Source organism: Trichoderma atroviride, chromosome 5, assembly GCF_020647795.1.
Source record: "Trichoderma atroviride chromosome 5, complete sequence".
Taxonomy (NCBI): domain Eukaryota; kingdom Fungi; phylum Ascomycota; class Sordariomycetes; order Hypocreales; family Hypocreaceae; genus Trichoderma; species Trichoderma atroviride.
The window spans coordinates 3005460-3018401 of NC_089404.1; the positions used below are offsets into that span (position 1 = coordinate 3005460).

The 12942-nt window shown below is 47.2% G+C and overlaps 5 protein-coding genes across 5 annotated transcripts; 2 read left to right on the forward strand and 3 right to left on the reverse strand.

The window, feature by feature from the left end:
• Positions 1-128: 128 nt before the first annotated feature.
• On the reverse strand, positions 129-1759 carry TrAtP1_010211 (uncharacterized protein). The gene is made up of 7 exons (XM_066114605.1): positions 1714-1759; positions 1446-1607; positions 1306-1393; positions 1037-1251; positions 716-978; positions 622-646; positions 129-494 (listed from the first exon to the last, which is right to left on the reverse strand). The coding sequence occupies exons 1-7, from the start codon at positions 1714-1716 to the stop codon at positions 237-239; spliced, it is 1014 nt and encodes a 337-aa protein (XP_065970701.1). The 5' UTR covers positions 1717-1759; the 3' UTR covers positions 129-236.
• Positions 1760-3807: 2048 nt separating this feature from the next.
• TrAtP1_010212 (uncharacterized protein) lies at positions 3808-5610 on the reverse strand. Its single transcript, XM_014089869.2, has 2 exons — positions 5157-5610; positions 3808-5084 (listed from the first exon to the last, which is right to left on the reverse strand). The coding sequence occupies exons 1-2, from the start codon at positions 5456-5458 to the stop codon at positions 4055-4057; spliced, it is 1332 nt and encodes a 443-aa protein (XP_013945344.1). The 5' UTR covers positions 5459-5610; the 3' UTR covers positions 3808-4054.
• A 1574-nt stretch (positions 5611-7184) lies between these two features.
• On the forward strand, positions 7185-8955 carry TrAtP1_010213 (uncharacterized protein). Its single transcript, XM_014089523.2, has one exon. The coding sequence runs from the start codon at positions 7300-7302 to the stop codon at positions 8794-8796; it is 1497 nt and encodes a 498-aa protein (XP_013944998.1). The 5' UTR covers positions 7185-7299; the 3' UTR covers positions 8797-8955.
• A 1042-nt stretch (positions 8956-9997) lies between these two features.
• TrAtP1_010214 (uncharacterized protein) lies at positions 9998-11250 on the forward strand. The gene is made up of 3 exons (XM_066114606.1): positions 9998-10357; positions 10451-10716; positions 10805-11250. The coding sequence occupies exons 1-3, from the start codon at positions 10228-10230 to the stop codon at positions 11102-11104; spliced, it is 696 nt and encodes a 231-aa protein (XP_065970702.1). The 5' UTR covers positions 9998-10227; the 3' UTR covers positions 11105-11250.
• A 164-nt stretch (positions 11251-11414) lies between these two features.
• TrAtP1_010215 (uncharacterized protein) lies at positions 11415-12897 on the reverse strand (the record flags this gene model as incomplete). The annotated part of the gene is made up of 2 exons (XM_014089599.2): positions 11415-12360; positions 12417-12897. 2 exons carry the CDS (start codon positions 12895-12897, stop codon positions 11546-11548), a joined length of 1296 nt encoding a protein of 431 aa, XP_013945074.2. The 3' UTR covers positions 11415-11545.
• Positions 12898-12942: the final 45 nt, after the last annotated feature.

Sequence of the window (12942 nt, forward strand, 5' to 3'; positions counted from 1 at the left end):
CTAGAAAATGCGGTAATAAGATTCTGTCCAATTTATCATGGGGCTGGTCTATGCTGCTTCAAAAACAGTCAGGCCATTCTCTGGCAAGAACTTTTGTATTTCTTCCTGCCGCGATTGATAGATCTTTTGTATTCTCTTTACTCCAAATAGATACAAGGTGTAACTGCCAACCCCATCCTGGACAATGACCGTTTGATAAATCGTAGAATACGATGTAATTCATACCCCTAGGGTGCTCACAATTGTGCAGCTGCTTCCACAGCAGCCACCTCCTTGTCCAAAGGCAGGATATGCGGAAGCGGGCCAACAGGCGTGATTGCCAAAGGATTGATAGGAGTATGGCTTTTGGTATAATGGTTTTTGATATGATGGAAGTTCGTAGTCTCCTTGAACGCTGGGATGTTCCAGTATAGGTTTCGCAACCACTTGTGAATATGTGGGTAGCCAGATCGGATATCTCGAATGTTGCATTTAAAATGCTGAACATATACCGGCTGTATAGCAGTTAGTAATCTTGATCAAAATCTGCCAAGTTTGTAGTCTAGATCTATTCTGAAGGAGCGGCTGAAATAAGGAATAAAATGCTGGAAGTGGGTTTTAGTGAAGAAAAAAGAAACGTACATCGAAACGGATGGCTGTGACATATCTGCATCATGGTATTAGTGTCGCTCAGTAAGAAAAATAAAAAGTAAATACGGTTCTAAGAGCAGCTTACAGCCGAATATCGACCTCGGTAAGGCTCTGTCCAAACCAGTAAGGCCCACCAGCCGATGCGAGATGGCTTTCAACCTTATCAAGAGCTTCAAAAAGCTCTGTTACAACACGCTCATATGCTTCTTGAGTGCTGGCAATGCCGCATTTGTAAACGCCGTTGTTAATGCTGTCATAATGCCACTCATGAACCTCATCAATCTGGCTCTGCAGTGCCTCAGGGTATAATGATACGTCGCGATATTTTGGGTCAATTATGTCGTTAAACTAATACCTGATAATTAGAGTCATGTATGCTAGATGCTTATAGTATGAGCCAACTAACCTCTGTGCCAAACATGCGAAGGATTTCACTGCTTTCGTTGTTTACAATTGTCTTTTGGATCTTGTCATACAAGACGGGTACGCTGAACCGGGCTTGATAGTCAGCGTCGGTCTCGTAATAGATTTGTCGTAGATGAGTGAATCCTTCATGCAGAGGGTCAGGAACTGCATTTTCTCCTTCGACATCATCATCTCCGGCAGTTACAAACCGCCATCCTATAAATGTGTTAGCTGCGCATAAAGGTGGTACACTTTAGGGCCGTTCTATACCGCCGTCTTTTAGAAGCCAGTGCACACACGTGAATGGGATGATGTCTTCCAAGCCTTTGAGTTTCCGGGCTATCAGGATCCTATGTGCCTATTTTATATAAGCTTGATGTTGAATTAGGAGCGGTGATGCGACTGTATACCCAAGGGCAAGCATAGCTGATATAGAGATGATATCTATTTCGTTCTGCGGGGAATTTTGATCCGGGTTTGTTGGAGATACTGTTACGAAGGACAGCTCGAGGACGCTTGAAATTGCCCTTTTCATCGGAAAAAGATTTCCAATTTGTAATACTGCCGTTAGACTACTCAGAAGCAGAAGTATTAGCAAGACAGTTGGCAATTATGGCCTGTAGTACTACAGATTATGGTATGATAAACCAATCGCACTCAGTGAGCAGGACTCCTTACCATGTCGATGAAACCGATTCAATGTGAATAGATACGAATTTGAAAGAATAGTGATATACCAGAGAGAAACTGAGGTGCAAGTGCTTTCTTATTACAGCCTCGACTTGATGACTATCAAGCGCCCACGCTGACTCATGCCGCGCGGTAGATTGCTACGCGCCGAGACATCGTTTTCTACTGGCGACTTTAATAGAGCGCTAACTGGAAATTGCACACAATGTGGTTTAGAATCAGACTAGCAATCTCCTTATATATTAAGATATAGCAAAACAAGTATAAATATCCATTGTGATATCGTAATGCTAACCCCGCTCTTGACAAAGCATTTGCTTTTGATACATGTACTGTCAGATTCATGGTGGTGCCCGAAAGTACTTCCGCGGAGAAGATTTGCGCAGAGCAGTTTTCTGGAAAAATTGTCATTTGCTTGCCTGAAGGGATCCAATATCGTCATTCTAATGGCGGGAGGCGTATCATTACCTGTGAAACCTCCTTGGCCCTCCACCTCAAGCGTAGTACGGTATAAAAGAAAGTCTCTTATGGGCTCAAGCTTGAAGATCTTCCACTTGTGCCAACTTTCGAAGCAGCGGCAAGTAAGAGTTTCATATTATGGCTGATGATTGAGAGGAACCAACTGCAGTGATTCCTTGATTATGTATAGGTATGTTCTATATAGCCGACTGAGTGTGGCGGAGGGCCAAGCTGGTTTTATAGCCTCTAGCCACTTATACCTGACGAGTGCATGATTAATTCCATCACCGTTCTGTTTGGATCGAATATAACATTCATTAACCATCGATTACTCATACGCAATTTGTGGGCTACGGAATAATAAAGTCTAAAGTGCCCTCAGCATGCTACTAGAGACCCGTGTCTTGCATCGGGGAATGTGAAGCTCGGCATTGGCATTATTCATCCTTTTCCACATAATTATGCTGTTTTCGGTCGGCAATATAGCGTCATGCAGCCCATGGCTTGTTAGTAGTCATAATCTGACAAGTGTCGAAGAACGAATTACCAGTTGCAATAAGAATTGGTATCTGCAACTCTTCGAGCCGATTCTGTGACCTCTCATTCGCGTTGTTTGGATCCATCAACTTGAAGGATGCAAGACCTTGCTTACTCGCAGACTCTACACTTGCGTAATCGCAACGATTTTGACGACTTGTAGTTGTTCGCTCCCAACGCTCAAGTCCGCGGCCTGGCAATCGTAGAAGCGGTAAAGATACGTAGAAACAAATGCATGCCTGTGTTCTTCTTGCGTGATAGCAGTCTAAAGCTTCTGCAGTGGCTCGGCAGCACCTATTTAAATACTCCTAGGCGTGGTAGCTGCAAGAATTAGACGACGAGCAAGGGTGGGGGCGTTAAGAGCAACCATCTGCGCAGTGCATCCACCTCCAGAGAATTCCCTAACGTCTACCTGCTTCAGGCCTAGCTTTTTTATGACATTGATCAAGAATTGACCATTTTGAGCCGTTGGGGGAAATGTCCCTTGGATCTTCCAGAGCCTGCATGACCAATAAGTATAACTGGCCGCTTTGCCGCTAGCGAGTTAATAAGTGCTGGATCCTAATGATCCATTGTACCCCTTTGATGAGTTGAAACGTAAAAAAAAAGAGATAAACTATGCTCATATGTAGATACTCACCTGAAATGCATGATCAGAATCAGGAGAATTCCCTCCGTAAGTCCAAGCCGCCTATAAGCAAAGGTGATGCCGCTGACATCTACAAACTCATCTTTTGCAGTCGCGTAAGTTGACAGTTTACTTTGGCCATTGAACAATAAACAGCGTTTACTGCGAGATTGTGTGTACTAACTAGCAAAGCACGTGGAAATGAGGTGAGAAGCTTTCTAGGAGAACATTGCCACAAATAAGACGAGATATCCAGATGCGTGTATTAGTCGCTCAGCACGGTACCCAAACCCCACTGTTAGCTACAATGAGGATTTAGAAATTTCAGTCGATTCAATGTTTAGAAACCTATGCCATCCGAATGATCAGAATACTAATACTAAGGGTATAAATATATGCATTTTCTTGCTATTGAAAATTGATTACTCTCATATAAAGTAAAGGAAGATGTGCGACATGGTTAGCTGGTTGACGACTGAGGCTAAACTGCCAAATTCGGATTCTGGCTCCCTGGTCTTTATTAGGGCGAGCTGAGTTACTGCTCGTGCTCCATAACGCTAACTTGATATTGGTAATGGCGGAATTAAGATGCGAATCTCCCAAAAATTTGCGTTTTATATTGTTTTCATGTACTATCAAGATCATACTCCATTTCCAATGCTTCTCCAGACTCAATATCCATAGCTTGCCGTGCAGCTTTACCCTTCAACTCAACTCCTGCTTCTCGTCTGGGCTTGGCAGAAAGCTGATCCATGGCGCCTCATTCATATAATCAACAAATACTTTAGTTTTTGTCTTGTCGCTGATCCATGGAGAGACTCGACGCAAGAGCCTCAGCCACCATGTTTCCATTGACTCGTAGCGAGTAAGATATCTGGACATGACGACAATCTTCTTTGCATGTGGCCGCTGCTTCTCTTCGTAGGTATCCAAAGCAGTTGTGATCTCGCTTTTTGTTGGCTTTCTTCCGCTCGCTTCGCATTGTCGCACCAAGGGCACCAGTTCGTTTACAAGATGAACAATGCCCTCGACAGCCAAATTGCCGCCGAGACCAGCGTTGATGGTCGATTTATGTACTGAATCGCCCATGAGAGCCACTCGACCACCTGTGTTCCACTTCGACCTCAAAACTCCATCTTCGAGGGCTAGCATATTCGCTTTGACTCTACTATCCCATAAATCTTTGAACGTGTAGCCTGGGCCCATTGTATAGTCTCCGTATTTGGCAATGGTAGCCTCAAGATCTTCTTCCGTGAACTTGGGTATCTCGGGCATTCTTGTTTCCTTATCGCCCTTGACGAGTAAAAACCAAAAGGCAAGGCCAGGGGTGCCTATCGCGACGATTCCAGAGAAACCAGGGTAATATACGTTTTGCACGCCCCCAGTTGGCATGAATTGCGTGCCATCAGATACTCTAGCATTTTTCGACGTTCCAAAAACACAATTGTAGGTGCTTGTGAAACCAGTTTGCAATTCTTTTGATGAGGCGGGATTGGTAATGGCGATCTTATCTGCCATAAGCTTCCGTATTGTGCTATGGATGCCATCGGCACCAAGGAGAAGGTCTCCTCTGAAGGTTTCACCTTTGTCTGTGACTACCTCAACGCCGTCTTCTGTCTCGGTGAATGTAGCCACGCAGGTTTGGGTGTGAACACGAGATTTGTCCCCAATCTGGTTGTAGATACAGTTGAGCATAAATCTTCGTTCTACCAAGATAGTCCATCGTTGAGAGGTCCTATCAGAATGTGTCAATAACTGCGGTATACATTCTCCACAAACACATGGGGAAGGCAACATCCATACTCACAGCTTCGAAATTTCATGCAGGATTGCAGAGTGCTCAAACAACTTGCCCTTACTATCATAGTGCTCCCGCATGCCGAGCGGCGCTGCAGTGCCTTTGATCTCGGGCCATACACCAAGTTGTTCCATCACTCTCTGAGTATGTGGGTACGTGGATATGGAAGCACCCAGATGGGGCGCAATCTCTCCCTTCTCTAACAGGACATAGTCGATGCCAGCTTTTTCCAGTGCCAACGCTGTCGTCAGGCCGACAAGACTGCCGCCGACGATGATTACCGTGAACCGCGGCAATCCGGAGTCCGCCATGAGTCCTAAAATGTCGCAAGTCCAGGTGCTCGAATCACCAAGTATGAAGCGGGGAGAGTGGGCTTTGAAAGAGGAAAGTGCCGTTGTCACCTATCACCTTATCACACACGTTTTTATGGTTAGTAATAGATGGCAAGATACGTGGAAATTCCATTTATCCGCCCTATTCCCCGTCCCAAGGCCCGCTTCATATCCTTGCTCTTGATATATAAGCTGGCAATCACTTCAGGACCATAGGTATACAAGACAGTAGCTGGCAATCTAAGTCTAATGCCAATAGAGTGTTTCGCTCATTCTTGCCGAATATTGACAAGCGAAGATTAATCATTTATATCGCGCTGAAAGACGTCGCATAGGAAGCGTCTGTATTCTCACTTGCGATACACTTGCTGGCGGCGTGGCTTTCAACTGGCGACCAGGGGCATTGTACCTAGAGCTGGTACAAATGGCTCGGAAACTGAATATGGGGGTTCCGTATGGCGCAATAACCAGTACTGGCGGCTTTAACTATCGGCGTTATTAACTCAGTACGAAGTTTTATAGTCGTTCAATAAGCTGTGCTCAAATCCTCATCTACTGAGTACTGCGCACAACTGGCTGTATACAGCCACATGTAGTGATATGATTGCATCGTGCGAGCGGGGATTACGTCTGTTGTGCTCCAGGAGGATATAATGCCCTACATGCATCGTGTCTTTTTATTGAATAGCTGAAAATTACTATATACATATTTTTTTTCTTCCAAAGTGACTGAAGCTGTTAATCATTTCTGAAGCTGCTAGCTTCAACCGTCAAGGGGCCGTTATACTGACATTTGAGATCTGGCCATAATGTTTGTTCAGCGATGTCGATTTCATTAAGTTCTTTATCTTCCAAATGATAGGCGTACATACGAAGGGCGTTGGGGCGTACGCGTACGTGATACAGTAATCGTTGCTATGACGATTACCTAACGTACCTAGGTATGAACAAAACAAATCTATTCATTGTTTATGCTATGCATAAATCTAGTAGCCAAAATCTCCTCAAGTCATAATTATTACATAAAGTAAGATGCGAATAGGCAAAATGCGGTAACGGCCGAAAGGCTGATCTATACAGCGCAAGGTTTTTCCTTGCCTGCAATTGTTCGGAATTACATTGGCTGCAAAATATCGTAGGCTATTCCCAAGACTATTCCCGAGATGTTTTTCTCAGTGAACCAACGGATATTCTAGGGATAGGCGATCAAATAAGCTCCTAATGCCGGATGATGCTTCCAGATCCTACACATTGCGACATCCACCGCGGCCTGTCAGCCTCGGCAAGTGTAGAAGTGGACTAGGGTTCCCTACCCTTGCAGATGCCAATCGCAAACACCGGGATCTGCTCCGTACGCAATATTGCTATATGCGTATATATCTCGGGATTCGCTTTTTATACCAAAGAGAGGCAGTAAAGGCATCCTTTTTACTTATTTCTGAGTACCAACACTCTCGTTATGTCAGACGACAATATGATAAGCATACGTAATCGATTGATCAATAATATTATAAATGAAATGTCTGCAAACCATGAGTCGTGAATGGCGAATAATCATACCGTTTTTGCATAAACTGAGCTGACAGACACCAACAGGGTTCTGTCTTGCAAGTAACGTAGGACAATACGAGGCGAATATTTTTGATCCTTCCCTAGTTTGAAGGAAGGTGGCCTAGATCCTTCAATAATCTGAAAATCGAAAACATATATATATATATAGCTTAGCCTGCGATGAAATGGCATACAAACTCTCTCATCTATAACAGAGACATCTCCTTTGCTTCTTCTCAGTCTTCTCCATCGTATACTGCGCCTTTACAATGGCTGCTCTCAATGTCTATCAAGATGATAGTGTTACGCCACAGAAAGAAGACCATGTGCAGCTGATTGAGAATCTCCTTCATCAGTTCTCGCTCGCACAGAATGCAGCTCTGTCGCCGCAAATCGTCGACATTGCAACTAAGGAAGAGATGGCACGGATGAGAAATGTCACAATACCACGTGCAGAGGGCGCGCCCCTGGATCAAGTCATTGGCGAAATGGTCAAGATTATGTCTCACCGAGTGTCAATGGAGCACCCTAAGTTCTTCGGCCTCATTCCATCTCCTACAGACCAAAACTCCTATTTCGGAAACCTCATAACATCCATGTTCAACGTCGGTACTGGCAGCTGGTATCAAGGTTCTGGCCCCAGCACTGTAGAGGATACCCTCATAAAGTGGATGGCCGAGCAAGCAGGCTTTCCACCCTCGGCTGGTGGCGTCTTTGTGTCTGGAGGCACAATGGCCAACTTGACTGGCGTCGTAACTGCGCGAGATGCCATGTTAAAGTACGAGGACAGGCCAAAAGCAGTCATCTACGCTTCAAAGGAGACTCATGTTTCCGTGACTAAAGGCCTAACGGTGGCCGGCTTCCTCCGAAGCCAGATCCATCGCGTGGAATCCGACTCTGATGATTTCCACATAGACCCTGCGAGTCTGCGCCGGCAAATTGCAATTGACAGGAAGAACGGGCTGGTGCCGTTCCTAATTGCTGGAAGTTGCGGATTCACCAACACCGGGGGCGTAGACGACTTGAATGCGCTGGCAGATATAGCCGAACAGGAGAATCTCTGGCTGCACGTCGATGGTGCCTACGGAGCATCTGTAATTCTCTCCAAAGACCATAAGCACATTGCCAGTGGTATCAATAGAGCAAACAGCCTGTCTTGGGATCCCCATAAATGGCTTTTCCAAATCTACGACTGCGGCCTGATACTTGTCCGAGATAAGCGCCACCTGGTCCACAGTTTCAACACAGATGCGTCGTATATTCGAGACACAGAAGAGGTGAATACCGACATGGTGAACTTTTGGAATCGCGGTATCGAAATGTCTCGCTCTGCCCGAGGCTTGAAGCTCTGGTTCACCCTCCAAATACTGGGTCTCGATAAGATGGGGGAGATGATTGATCATGGCATCTATCTTGCCGAGTTCGGAGAGCAGACTTTCCGAGAGCTTGAAAATTGGGACATCCTCTCCAAAGCCTCATTAGGAATGTTCAATTTTCGATATGTTCCTAAGCTGGAGAACCTCGACCCCAGCCTAGATCTTGAGAAGTGCTGTGATGATATCAATGCCACTATTTCTCGACTAGCGATGGAACGCAACGTCGCGGGGCTTACAACGACGAGACTCCGCAAAGAGGTGAATCTTCGAATGTGCACGATATCTCCCGAGCTGAGCAGAGAGCAGCTCTTTGAGGTTATTCAGAGCATGGATCTCATCGCAAAGGAAGTTACGGCGTCTTTTTTGAAAGAGCAAGCTTCTAAGCTCTGAGAGTACTAAAAACACGTTCATTTTCCTTTTTTAAATGCTCATAGATCTTTTAGAAGACTGTTTTAGAAGATGGCAAGATAGCCGCCCGATGTAGACAAAATTAGCAAAAGATAGATCTTCTCTCTTTCTCTTTTAGAATATAGTATAAGCTCTTTAGATGTACATGTATTTGAATGAAATTTAGCTTCTATTCTGCTATTTACTCTTTGCTAGTAGTGTGTAAGCCAATTGGTTAAAAGAAGTACCGTCCTCCGAAGACGCAGGTGACAGTTTGCAATCCAGGGGTAAAGTCTCCTTGTTGAAAGATACATACCTATCCAAACTCCTTGTAGCTTCACGTAAAACATTTTCGTAACCGCCCCTTGTGTAAGCTTACATTGATGTATTCTTGCCGCGGTCATTGCTCAAAAGGGAAAACTACTACTAGTACCTAGGTAGTATCTAAAATGGAAATACATAGAATAAGCTGCCATCCCTTGGAACTGGCTGCGATGGGGATAATATTCTGATGGCATCAAGTCATGTGATTCAAAATAGGATCTGATCACCCGGACTTTTGTTGCTGCCCTGTTCTTTTTACATTATGCAATATAGCATATGCGTATGCACTGAAGATGGCGGTACTTGATAGATATGCCAATAGACTCGAGATCTCACAGGCTGCGTTTACCAGACACATGGAGATTCGTGTCCTTTGACTGAGATATTTCATTTGAGCAATTTGCTGCACTTGTATCCTTTTAAACCCATTTCCGGCTGTGAATATCACAAGTATAGCCGTCACTTTCAATCAGCTGGAGGGGGTCCTATGGATAACTATAGGCGGTAGATTTGCTTCGTTGATGCTGCTCATTTAATCTGCTTTCAGCGCAAAAAAAAAAAGGCTATAATTCTTTCAATGAGTCGGTAGACAGCAGCTATTCTGCATCTTGCATCGCGCTGGGTAATAAGAGCATCATGACTGGTGCATCAATGCATCAGATCTGTCGTACCGACTACATCGCCTACAGCACCAAATACCAGCGCCGGCCCTCCACTACAAGGTACCCGCTACCTCCCGACAGCTGGTCCACTACAGTGACGAAACGATGCGCTCAGTCCAGCTCCGCTAGAGCTCCGGCTCAAGCTCGAAAATCCGAGCTCCATCGGCCAGTTCTTCGCGTTGACATCATCTGCACACGCAGAACAAAAACAACGAACCATTGGTAAGCGCCCTTTCGGTGATTTCGCAAGTCCAGCCTGGCGCTTCTTTATTCTGCCGCTCTTCAGCTCAGAATAGAGATTCCTGCCCTCTTCTCCAGCTTCCCAATCGCGCTTCTAGAGCTCCCCTCCAAGCTCCTTGCACAAGCCGAGCCCCTCATCTGCTCCCCAATTGCCGCGAACAGAACAGCAAAAGCTCACCTGCGAATAGCTTCACAAACCACAGCCGCAATGTCCTCCTCGCTCCTCCGCACGACGCCCCTCCTGCGCGCCGGTCTCCGCGCCCGCGCCGCAAAGCCTCTCGCCGCCATGGCCACCACGAGCTTCACCCGCGGCAAGGCGACTCTCCCCGACCTGCCTTGTAAGTCCTCGAAACAAACAATCGACTCTATACCGCTCCGAGAACAGAGCAGAGCTGTGCTGTGCTAATCACGGAAACCTGCCCAAATTGCAGACGACTACGGCGCGCTCGAGCCCTCCATCTCCGGCCAGATCATGGAGCTCCACCACTCCAAGCACCACCAGACATACGTCAACGGCTTCAACGCCGCCGTCGAGGCCCTCGGCGATGCTCAGGCCAAGGGCGACTCCAAGGCTGCCGCTGCCCAGGCGCCGCTGCTCAACTTCCACGGCGGTGGCCACGTCAACCACTCGCTCTTCTGGGAGAACCTCGCGCCCAACGGCAAGGGCGGCGGTGGTGAGCCCGAGGGCCAGCTTTTGGTACGATACGATGCAATACAATATACCCCTGTCCCATCATTCTTTTCAATTCTCAGTGAAACTCTCGGCTAACGTAATGCGCTCAAAGACTGCCATCAAGCAAGACTTTGGCTCCTTTGACAACTTCAAGAAGCAGACCAACACCGCCCTCGCCGGCATCCAGGGCTCTGGCTGGGCCTGGCTCGTCAAGGACAAGTCGTCCGGAAACCTCGGCCTTGTCACTCGCGCCAACCAGGACCCCGTCACCGGCAACCTGGAGCCTCTTCTGGGAATCGACGCCTGGGAGCACGCCTACTACCTGCAGTACCAGAACCGCAAGGCTGAGTACTTTAGCGCTATTTGGGATGTCATCAACTGGGGAACTGTTGCCAAGCGATTCGAGAAATAAATTGTGTGTATACAAGTATAGCTAAAACCAAGACGTGAAATAAAGCAGCATTCGTAGCATCTTCTGCTCCAGCCCTGATGATTGCTTGAAGCGTATTGGTATTTAATACTAGGATAAACATATCATTGGCGTGGTCCAAAGTCCACAGATACGAAACTTACTTCACGACGGATATACATGGCGAGTGAAGCTGATATTGAACAAAAGACTAACCGTGGTCAGGTCGCACATGGTAGCAAGACTAATTTCTATTGCATGGATACATTACATTTGACACCACAACATTTGATACAGGCTTGTCGCCGCTTCCCTGTCATCCTGCGCACGATACAATCACGCACTAATTTACATAAACTATGAAGCAAAAACAACACAAGATGCTCAAGAGAAGGAAGACGCAAAAAAAGGGCTGCAGTGTGCGACCTCCCAGATCCCAAGCTCTCAAGAGCTTTGGCATCTCGCGATACCCTGGTATGCCGCCAGCTCAGTTTGAAAAGTGTCCACGAAAATGTGAGTCGCGTAGTCGTACCAGTCTTGATTTTCAGGGCCCGTACGAGCTTCAAAAAACTTGACGTACTCCCACCACTCTGGATACCAGCCTCCCCTGTCCCAGCCCAGAATGCACACAATCTTGCTGTTTCGCACAACAATATTTTTTGGGCTGAGCTCACCATGAGTGAAGCGCACCGCGTGATCTGACCGGAATTGGGATGCGACAGCAGCAGCGACGCTCGCTGGAACAGATGCAACAAATGACCATGTCAAAAAAGCGACAAACTCTTCACAGGTGGGCTTTGGATGAACGGCCCAGTATGTTTGGTGGGCGTGCTGATCCAGCATTAGGGAAAAAGGACCTGCAAAAGCAGATCCCAGCATATTTCCTTTGGCTTGTGGAGTAGCTGTGCTGCGAGTTTGCGCCATGTTTAGGCGCATGCTGTTGAGAACATGGCGCAACTGGCGCGCATAGGAATACTTTGCTTGAGGAGTGAGGTTGTACCAAATATCCTCTAGGAACTCCCCTTCGATGGTCCCCTCCAGCCCTCCAATGACCTTGGCTGGAGCCGGAAGTCGCAATATGGGGAGGTCTAGCTGGCTTTGGATTGCCTCTCCTAGAAGAAGCCCTGCCTTTGTGACTGAGCGATATTGGGTCGAGAGGGCCTGGCTTCCATCGCCAAGCCTCGACCTCAGAGTCAACAAAAGGCAGTGAGGCTGAAGGAGAGATTCCAGGTAGACGATGTGGGGGTTCGGTGGCGGAGCTGAAATGCAGTTGAGTATCAGATCGGTATGCTGGCTATAGTGAGCATCTACTTACGAGACAGGAAGACGGGGGAATTCGGGGGCCACTGCCGCCGCAGATGCGGCTCTTGGGGCTCATCCAGATGATCACGAGGCCTCTTGGCTCCCGCAACCACTGGTGAAGCAGGCTTCGGGATGCGCATAAGCGGCGGCCGAGATGGAGAGCACTCTTTCTTGATGCCTGTGGATTTTTGAGCGCCAGGCCTGCCCAGTGCGATGTTGTTGCTGCCTGTCTTTCGCGGCCCGACAGAGACGTTGTTGGGTGACATGGACGGAGAGCGTGGTGCCAGCAGCCGTCTCGCCCGTTCGGGATTCAAACCCTCCATCGTGACGAGACAGTCGTTTTCCTGGCGTTTGACGACGGGAGAGAGGCGGCCGGCCTCGAGTGCTGCGTTGTCCATTTCCTGGTCAAAAAGGTCTGAAAGAGCCTTGAGAGTTAAAGGGGCTTTGAAAGTGCCAGAAACGACCTGGAAGTTCCCGCCCTGGACCGAATCCATGCAGTAGATGGTTGGCAGATGGAGATGCACTCAAAAGACAGAGAC